The following is a 9,568-nucleotide window of genomic DNA, read 5'->3' on the forward strand; positions in this document are numbered from 1 at the left end:
CTTATAAATTACCCAGTCTCAGGTAATTCTGTTATAGCAACACAAAATGGACTAAAACATCAGCCCTTATTTTTATTTTTATTTTTTTGGACCACAAAACAGACATGTTCAGCCAGCAATATGGTCCAGTTGTCAGTGGCTGGGGATAGGGTAGATGGGGACATAGGGAGATGGTTGGCAGGACTCCAAGGCGAAAGGTGAGTATAGATTATTGTTATGTAAAATGTGGACTGTACCATCTGCTGGTTCCATGAGCAAGGGAGTTTTCCTTATACAGGACCATGGGTATGATAAACAACATAATAGAGATGGTTATTGTAAAGTAAAATATTGATGTTCTTATATTCTTCTCTCAGAAACCATTGACCATCAACCCATCTTCCAGTTATGGTTCTCTTAATCTCTAGTCCCCTCCTAAATCAATCCATAACAGTTAGTGAGGTGGGTGTACAGAGAAGGAGCTTTTGCCTATTATCTAGGCCAGAGGTAGAGGCCCCAGGGTACCTGGGAACAAAGGATAGAATCTTGGGTTAGTTGGAAGTTGTTATCAGAGGTCATTTAATAGATCCCCCTAACTCTGGATATAACACCCAAATCAGGCCTTTCAAACTGATAATTGACCTCTTATACTTTAGACTATTTCTGTGTCAGCAATTCTTTTTTTTTTTTAAATATTTTATTTTATTTTGTAGATATACAATGTGGTTGAATATTGCTCTCCCCCTCTCCCCCCTCTCTCCCAACAATGTCCTTTCTGTTTGCTTGTCTAATCAATTTCAAGGAATTGCAATTGTTATGTCTTCTTCTCCCCCGCCCCCAGTTATTTTGTGTGTGTGTGTGTGTGTATTTATTTATTTATTTTTAGCTCCCACAAATAAGTGAGAACCTGTGATATTTCTCTTTCTGTGCCTGACTTGTTTCACTTAATATAATTCTCTCTAGGTCCATCCATGTCGTTACAAATGGCAGTATTTCGTTCTTTTTTATAGCTGAGTAGTATTCCATTGTGTAGATACACCACATTTTCCATATCCACTCATCTGATGATGGACATTTGGGCTGGTTTCAACTCTTGGCTATTGTAAAGAGTGACTGTGTCAGCAATTCTTAAGGCTAATTCTTCATGGTATTTGATCCATTTTTTTCCCCCCCTCTCCCCCCTCTCTCCCAACAATGTCCTTTCTGTTTGCTTGTCTAATCAATTTCAAGGAATTGCAATTGTTATGTCTTCTTCTCCCCCGCCCCCAGTTATTTTGTGTGTATGTGTGTGTGTATTTATTTATTTATTTTTAGCTCCCACAAATAAGTGAGAACCTGTGATATTTCTCTTTCTGTGCCTGACTTGTTTCACTTAATATAATTCTCTCTAGGTCCATCCATGTCGTTACAAATGGCAGTATTTCGTTCTTTTTTATAGCTGAGTAGTATTCCATTGTGTAGATACACCACATTTTCCATATCCACTCATCTGATGATGGACATTTGGGCTGGTTTCAACTCTTGGCTATTGTAAAGAGTGACTGTGTCAGCAATTCTTAAGGCTAATTCTTCATGGTATTTGATCCATTTTTTTCCTGATGGGCCTCAGTGTATCAGTCCTACAATGGTCATCCTGCTATTTGATTCTAGTGTTTCCTTTTTTCTTTTATGATGCTTATTTTGCTATTTTTCTTCCCCATTAATAATTCCCTTTATAAGAAGGCTGAATGATATTTTTCTCCCTCACTCCAAGAAACTGCTAACCAAAAAAGTGACATATACATAAGCTGCTTAGTATTTTTTCACTTAAGCTAACTTTTTTGGCTTTTCATCTTTAGGTTTGTTGGGGTCCTTAAATCCTGATTGTCAATGTCATAGGATCCCAGAGAGAAACTGTTTTTTATCCCATAACTGGAGGAACTGAGTTTGTGATTGCTTTCTCCTATAAGAATTGGTGCAGTCTAAGACAGTCAGCTGCAGAATTTGGTTTGGCTGGGGCTGAGCCCGTGGCGCACTCGGGAGAGTGCGGCACTTGGAGCACAGCAGCGCTCCCGCCGCGGGTTCGGATCTTGTATAGGGATGACTGGTGCACTCCCAGCACTCACTGGCTGAGCGCGGTGCGGCCGGTCTCAAAAAAGGACAAAAAAAAAAAAAAGAAGAAGAATTTGGTTTGGCTAGTTAAAACATCTGGGGAGAAGGAATATTTTGCAATCTGATAGAAAGATGTTAATGGGGAGAAGAAGACAGCTTGCTCACTTAGGGCTTCTCAAATTTGAGTGTTCCTAAAAATCACCTGGGCATCTTGTTAAAATGCAGATTTTAATTCAGTAGGTCTGGGGTGTGGCCTAACATCTAGAATTCTGCATTTCAAACAAGCTTCCAGAAATGTTGATGCTTCTGGTCTGCAGACACACTTTGAGGAGTAAGAACTGAGGGGTTTGATATTCCCAAACAGGCATCACTGAACAGAAACAGCCTGTATCGCTCCCCCTCGATGCCAGAGAATTTGAACAGGCCAAGACTGAAGCAGGTGGTAAAATTCAAAGACAACCCACTACCAGATAAAGTAAAAAAGAAGTATTGTTTTGGCCACAAAAGGCTCAGGAAGGTAAGAACTTTAAGATGAGAATCTGTTAATCTTCTATGTCACTGTCTTCTCTGCTTTTCTGGTATGGGGATCCTTTAGTGTGCCTTTTTTATCTTCTCGTTACTTTTATCTTTGTTCTTTCCATCTTTTTGTCTTTTTTTTAATTCCTTTTTGTCTTTTTTACTGGCCGGTAACGGGATCGCAACCCTCGGTGTCGCGCCCGTACCGTGCTCAGCCAGTGAGCGGGAACCGGTCTCCACATGGGATCCGAACCCTCCGCCGGAGCGCCACTGCGGCACACTCTCCAGTGCACCACCGGGCCGGCCCATCTTTTTGTCTTTTTAACACCTGCATTCATATATAAAATATTTAACAAGAAATTCTTATGTTATATTATACTTTTAGAAATGACATCATCATACTGTTTTCCCAACTCTCTTTTTTAAGATCTGAGAGAATACAAGGGAACTCTGATTGGTATGGATGCTTACTGCTGTTTTACATGCAGTCTGACAAACAGTATCATGTAGCAGATTGGTTTGGTGGAAAGTGACTTTTAAAAAACTTAGTTCTCATCCTCTACTCCTTTTAAAACATTCTTAATATCTTTGGTTATTTTATAAAATCAATATACGATATACAAAAATAGAAAATGCAAGTAAGCAAAAAGAAGCCAACGTAAAATATGCATCATCCCACAGGCCACAGATAATTACTGTTAACACCTGATGTATGTTCTTCCAGACATTTTCCTATGCAAATATATATGAGGAGTCTTCAAAAAGTTCATGGAAGGATTCATATTACCTTTTAATTCAATTTTTCCATGAACTTTCTGAAGTAGCCTCATGTATATTTTTCTTTTATTAAAGTGATATTACCAAGTACATGTATGTTTTCTAACCTACTTAATGATATCACCAACTTATTTCCATGTCAGAAAAAATTAATCTACAACAGACTTTTTATGTTATAATAGTAATCTGTAATGTGTGGGATATGATTTGTTCAACCAAGACCCTATTATTGAATATTTAATTTATTAGTAATTATACTCTGTTATAAACATGCTAGGATATCCATCCCTATAGCCAAGTCTTTGTGCATATCATTATTTCCTTAGGGAAACAAGTGGCATTATTGGAGCAAAGGGTATGAATATTGTTAATGAGCCTCCACTCCTCTCATCCCCTGGTTTTTTGTTTGTTTGTTTGTTTTAAAAAAGATGACCGGTAAGGGGATCTTAACCATTGAGTTGGTGTTGTCAGCACCACGCTCTCCCAAGTGAGCTAACTGGCCATCCCTATATAGGGATCTGAACCTGTGGCCTTGGTGTTATCACCTGATAAGCACCACATTCTTCCAAGTGAGCCATGGGCTGGCCCCATCCCCTGGTTTTTAAACCATTAACATGAGGATTGGGGGTGGGTGGGAATCTTGTCATCTTCAGGGCTTAGGTCTAAAGAAGACAATCTCTCTCTGTGACATTAATATCACTCACATGCTGGAGGAAGATTCTAACCATGAGCATCTGATTGGTGATTTCTCCAAGGTAAGTTTGGTTGCACCCATCCTCTATTTCAGGGAGTCATTTTGGGTCTGAATCTTTTCTTCTTTGTTTGCAGGAGATGCTACGTATAATTGTGCATCTTCGCCAAGTACTCTTTGATAACCAGAAGGTATCTAGTGGTCAATGTAGGCCCTAAAGCTTTCAGTGAGAAAGTATTAATTCTGGGAAAATCCAGAACAATGGGGAAAGTATAGGACTTTTTACCTTCTATCTTTTAAAAAATATCTTTAAATGTATAATCAATTCTTTTTTTTAAAAAAAGATGACCGGTAAGGGGATCTTAACCCTTGACTTGGTGTTGTCAGCACCAGGCTCAGCCAGTGAGCGAACCGGCCATCCCTATATGGGATCCGAACCCGCGGCCTTGGTGTTATCAGCACCGCACTCTCCCGAGTGAGCCACGGGCCGGCCCCGAAATGTATAATCAATTCTGATTCAATAAATAAAATTATTAAAAAAAAAATAATAATAAAAATAAAAATATCTTTAAAAATTATATTAATAATACTGGGTCATAACAGAAAAGATAGAAAATGAAGAAATTTATCTCAAACCTCATCATCCAGAGTAATTATTGCTTGGTATATATTTTTGGGGGGTGGAGAGAGTTGGGGCTGGCCTGTAGTACAGGGATCAAAGCCTAGAACTTGGTGTTATCAGCACCATACTCTAACCAACTGAGCTAACTGACCAGCCCTATTCTTATAGAATTTTTTCTATGTATTTTCATAAACATATCCACACATACAAATTCTTTTTTAGTTTTTCCACAAAAATTGTTTATACTGTTTTGTGATCTGTTGGGTTTTTTTTCCCCCCTCATTTAATATTATATCAGGAATTTCTTTTTATGTTATTAAACAGTTCTGCTTCAGTATTTCATCATTTTTAATAGCTGCATGTTATTCATTTTTCGGCTGCTCATAATTTCTTCATAAATCCCTTCTTGTGGGATATTTAGTTTTATAATGCTTCCTTATGAATGATACCAAAATGGACATATTTATAGAAAAATCTAAAACTTTGTACACATCTTTGATTAGTTCCTTAGAATCAGTTCTCAGAAATGGAATTGCTGCATATGTACATTATAGAGCCATTGATTTTTGAAGGCCTCTGGGGTTTTAAGAGTCATTTGGAAAAAAAGAAGGACAGTATGTGGCTCTTTTATTCTTGGATGTGGATTACTTGCTGTTATTCCAGTTTTTTGGGTATTTCTAGGTATGTGTGCTGCCAACCGTGTCAGGGAGACACCAAGATCTGAAGTACGTCAACCCAGAAACAGTAAGCAGATTTCTGGAGATGGTAACTGGTTACATAAGCTACCATCTGGTCTGTTCTGTCTCTAAAATCTCCGCTTCCATTTGTATTTCTTTCACTGTGTTCATACTTACATAGGCTCCTTATTCAACTGAAGCTGTGTTAAAGGGCTCCCTTTTATACTATTCTTTTTTTCTTAGTTTTTAGTTAAACAAATGATACATAATTATTGTTTTAAAAAAAGAAGAGAGGGAAGGAAGGAAGGAAGATGCAAAAGCACAAAAAGGAAAAATATCACTCAATTAGGATGATCATACATCCTGGTTTACATGTTACAATCCCATTTACAACTATTAGTTAATGTAATTATAATAGTGTTCTCTTTTACTCTCAAAAGTCACCCAGTTTGTACAATAATTATTTGGTCACCCTACCCACAATTTTGTCACCAGAGATAATCACTAGTAATATTTTCCTTACAGCCTTCCAGATTTTATTCTAGCATGAGTTTTATAAAAATGAGATAATGATGAACATGTAATGTTGCAGTGAACTTAGATGTTGTAAACATCTTTCTACAGTAATAAAAACATATCTACATTATTTTAATGGCTATATAATATTCTGTTATACTGACATGTATAATTTATTTCACCAAACCTCTGGTATTGAATATTTAAGTTATTTCTAATATTTTGATAACCTAAAACAATGCTGAGATGGATATTATTGTGCCTACATCTTTGTGTGCTTTTCTGAATACTTAAGATGTTAGAAAAGAAATTGCCGAGTAGAAAGAAAACAAACAAAAAAAAAGAAAAAAGAAATTGCCAAGTCAAAGTGTAATTACATTTTATTTATTTGTTTATTATTTGTTTATTTTTGGTGGCTGGCTGGTATGGGGATCAGAACCCTTATGTTTATTTCTATATGTACAGCATTTGCAAAGTTTTCTCCAGAAAAGCTGAACCAATTTATAGTCCTACAAGTAGCTTAAGTTTCCTCTTCTAGTTACCAGCCTTTTCCTTTTATATCTTTTCTGAAAGATTTGCTTTCTTTCTGTATAATGGTGGATGGGGAGCCATTTCCTATCTCTTCTTGTAAAATTGGGATCTCTAGCTGCTACCTCTGCCTCTGCAGAAGTCCTTAGATGTCTCGAGAGGATGATTCCAGTCATGCCTGCTTCCAGATGGGTAGCCTGAATATGGTCTTCCTTGGTGTCCTGGCAATACCAGCTATTTTGGTTTGCTACAATGGCCACTTTCTGTTTCATCCTCTTATTTGGGGTGGGGCTGAACCATTGCCTCATTTCAAATATAGATTACTTTAGTGGCTAGACATACAATGGAATCCTGGGTGACTAATGGGAGTGTACATGTAAGGAATTGTATGACTGGTTCTTCTCTCCTCAGAGTGACAGTAAACAGGGTATTCAATTATTGTTTCTGTGCAGGTGGCCGCTTTACTGATGGGGAAGTTTCAGGTTCTGATTGAGAAGTTTTATATCATCGATTGCCGCTATCCATATGAGTACCAGGGAGGACACATCCAGGTGAGGTTACATTTAGACATTAGCAAGGGAGGGGCTGGAGATACCTCTTTATTAAGAAGAGTCTGTGGACAACAGTTCCTGTGAACTCTAGAACCAGGGCAGAGATTAAACATTTGGAGCACATCAAGGCTGAAGTCCTCATTCCTCTTTTAATTCTAAATACCCTGAGCAACTTACTTTCTCTTTCCATTCTAGACCAATCTCCCTCTTTTCTATAGGAGCCAAGGGCTCCTACCTAGAAAAAAAAAAAACATTAAGGACTGAGAAACACTTTGCAAACACCTACTGCTCATGGACATTCCTTGCAATTATTCCTGTACTTTAGGCAGTTCAATTCTTCTATGAACATTTATTGAGCATCTTCTACATACCAAGCTCTGTGCCAGGCCCTGGAGTTATATACAGAGATATACTTAGGTCCCTGCCCTGAAAGTGCTTATAGTCTAGCTTTTCTGGCCCAAATATCCCATGATGGTATTCCAGTCATTTCTAAGTATTGGCATGGTCCACAGGCCTTTGAGGAAGGCCTTATAAAATTCTTCTTCTGCAGGGAGCCTTAAACTTGTATAGTCAGGAAGAACTGTATAACTTCTTTCTGAAGAAACCTATTGTCCCCTTGGATGCCCAGAAAAGAATAATCGTCGTGTTCCACTGTGAATTCTCCTCAGAGAGGGGCCCCCGAATGTGAGTGTCTACATGGGCTAGGGTGGGTGATGGAAATGGATCTTGAGTTGGACTTTGCAGACCAGTTCAGACAGAGACTGACTGAATGAGTGCTCTCTACTAATAGAGTGAAGAATGTTAGGGAGGTCAATGGAAGGTGTTTCTACAGTTCAAAAGTTTGGAGTAGTAAAGGAAAAAGGATAGCGAATGAGCCCTCTATGGAGGAAAGGAGGAAGACGTGTTTCACTAACACAGTGAGATTGGAAGGTCCTTTCTGGGATTAGCAGTATTCTCCTCCCCTTCCCCGCTAGGGAATGGTGCATGGAATCCTAACCTTGCCTCTTTCCACTCCATCCCTCTTTGGGTTTTCTCTAAAGGTGCCGCTCTCTGAGAGAAGAGGACAGGGCTCTGAACCAGTATCCTGCATTGTACTACCCAGAGCTATATATCCTCAAAGGGGGCTACAGAGACTTCTTTCCAGAATATACGGTAAAGGGGGAGTGGATAGGGGGAGCCCAGACTTGAGGGGAGACAACTTTAGCATGTAGCTCACAGAACCTGCAAAGCCGTCTGAGAAGAAACTGCTGCTCCTTCTAAGCCACTGCCAGCAGCAGCGTCTCTATTATACTTAGTAGGCAGACTTCTAGAGTCTAGAGAAGCCCTTACTCTGTCCCCTGCCTTTCAGGAGCTATGTGAACCACAGAGCTACTGCCCTATGCATCACCAGGACCACAAGGCTGAGCTGCTGAAGTGTCGAAGCCAGAGCAAAGCACAGGAAGGGGAGCGGCAGCTGCAGGAGCAGATTGCCCTCCTGGTGAAGGACGTGAGCCCATGATAACAGATCGGCCACTGGCTGCTAAGGAGTCACCAAAAGATACAACCTTGAGCAAAAATAGGCTGTCCTCTACATGGCTAAACCCAAGATCATTGAGATATGTATGCAAACCACCAGGCTGCCAAACTAATGAAATCCCAGTCCTGGGGACTGGTTAATAAAGCTGCTGGATGGTGGCTGAGTCCTGGAGCTGGCTCTGTAATGCTGTAGCCTTGAGTTGCAGAGATTTGTGTTACGGATTTGTGTTGCTTTGGGGAGCCCTTGCATTCCTCTTCCCCACTACTCATATCTTCTCACAAGCCAGCCAGCTCTTTCTCTCGCTGGGCTTCTGGCTATACAAGAGAGTTGCCCACCTTCATTCCCTGTCTTTTCCTTCTTTGTTCCCCCCTCTTCCTTTTTTTAAAATGGGAAAATAAACACTGTGGAATGAGGGGTGTGATTGTGAGCCCACTCTCCGCCTAGAAGACCTATGGACTTGATCACCAAATTAGACTCCTTCAGGTATAAAGATGTAACCTTCATTGAGAGCTGAGGCCAAGGTACTTTTCTCTAAACCAGTGGTTCTCAAAAGTTTGGACCCTAGACCGACATCATCTAAACTTGTTTGAAATGCATATCTTCAGGCCCCACCTCAGACTTACTGAATCAGAACCTCTGAGGTTAGGGCTCAGAAATCTCTTGAAAATCTCCTTTTCAGGTGGTTCTGATGCATTTCCTAAGGAATTAAGGAAAACCTTTTAAACTGTATTTTTCAGCAGTGTCCCAGACTTTCCTTTCCTAGACCATTCCATGGTATGAGTGACCTAAAAGTGTACCCCAGACTCAGCACCATGTAGTATCTAGGCTCAGAAAACGAAGGTGATTGGCATTCTCTAAGGCAGATGATAGGTCTGAGTTGGGCTCAGTTATCAACAGCCTCAGTGAGGTTTTCACTTTTCCCATTTTCCAAACTCCTCCACCCCATTTCACATCTTACAAAGATAAATTTAAGATATAGGATATTTGGAAGTAGAGATGTGTGATATATGCAGATAGGAATAAAGGAAAGTAAAAGTATAAAGCAAGTTCAGTTAGGCTTAAGGAAGACCTTTTAAATTACATTCTTCAGCAATATCTCCAGTT

General features: G+C 39.6%; 1 protein-coding gene across 1 annotated transcript in view; it reads left to right on the forward strand.

Annotated features, from left to right (window-relative positions):
• CDC25C (cell division cycle 25C) overlaps positions 1-8,876 on the forward strand; it is a 37,117-nt gene extending 28,241 nt beyond the window's left edge. The window contains exons 9-15 of the mRNA XM_008572793.1: positions 2,435-2,587; positions 4,017-4,118; positions 5,358-5,420; positions 6,850-6,948; positions 7,499-7,632; positions 7,989-8,100; positions 8,297-8,876. Coding sequence (XP_008571015.1) covers positions 2,435-2,587; positions 4,017-4,118; positions 5,358-5,420; positions 6,850-6,948; positions 7,499-7,632; positions 7,989-8,100; positions 8,297-8,446 — 813 coding nt within the window. The 3' untranslated portion in view covers positions 8,447-8,876. The remainder of the gene's footprint in view (positions 1-2,434; positions 2,588-4,016; positions 4,119-5,357; positions 5,421-6,849; positions 6,949-7,498; positions 7,633-7,988; positions 8,101-8,296) is intronic.
• Positions 8,877-9,568: the final 692 nt, after the last annotated feature.

The sequence above is a fragment of the Galeopterus variegatus genome, unplaced genomic scaffold (assembly GCF_000696425.1).
Source record: "Galeopterus variegatus unplaced genomic scaffold, G_variegatus-3.0.2 Scaffold836, whole genome shotgun sequence".
Classification (NCBI taxonomy): Eukaryota; Metazoa; Chordata; class Mammalia; order Dermoptera; family Cynocephalidae; genus Galeopterus; species Galeopterus variegatus.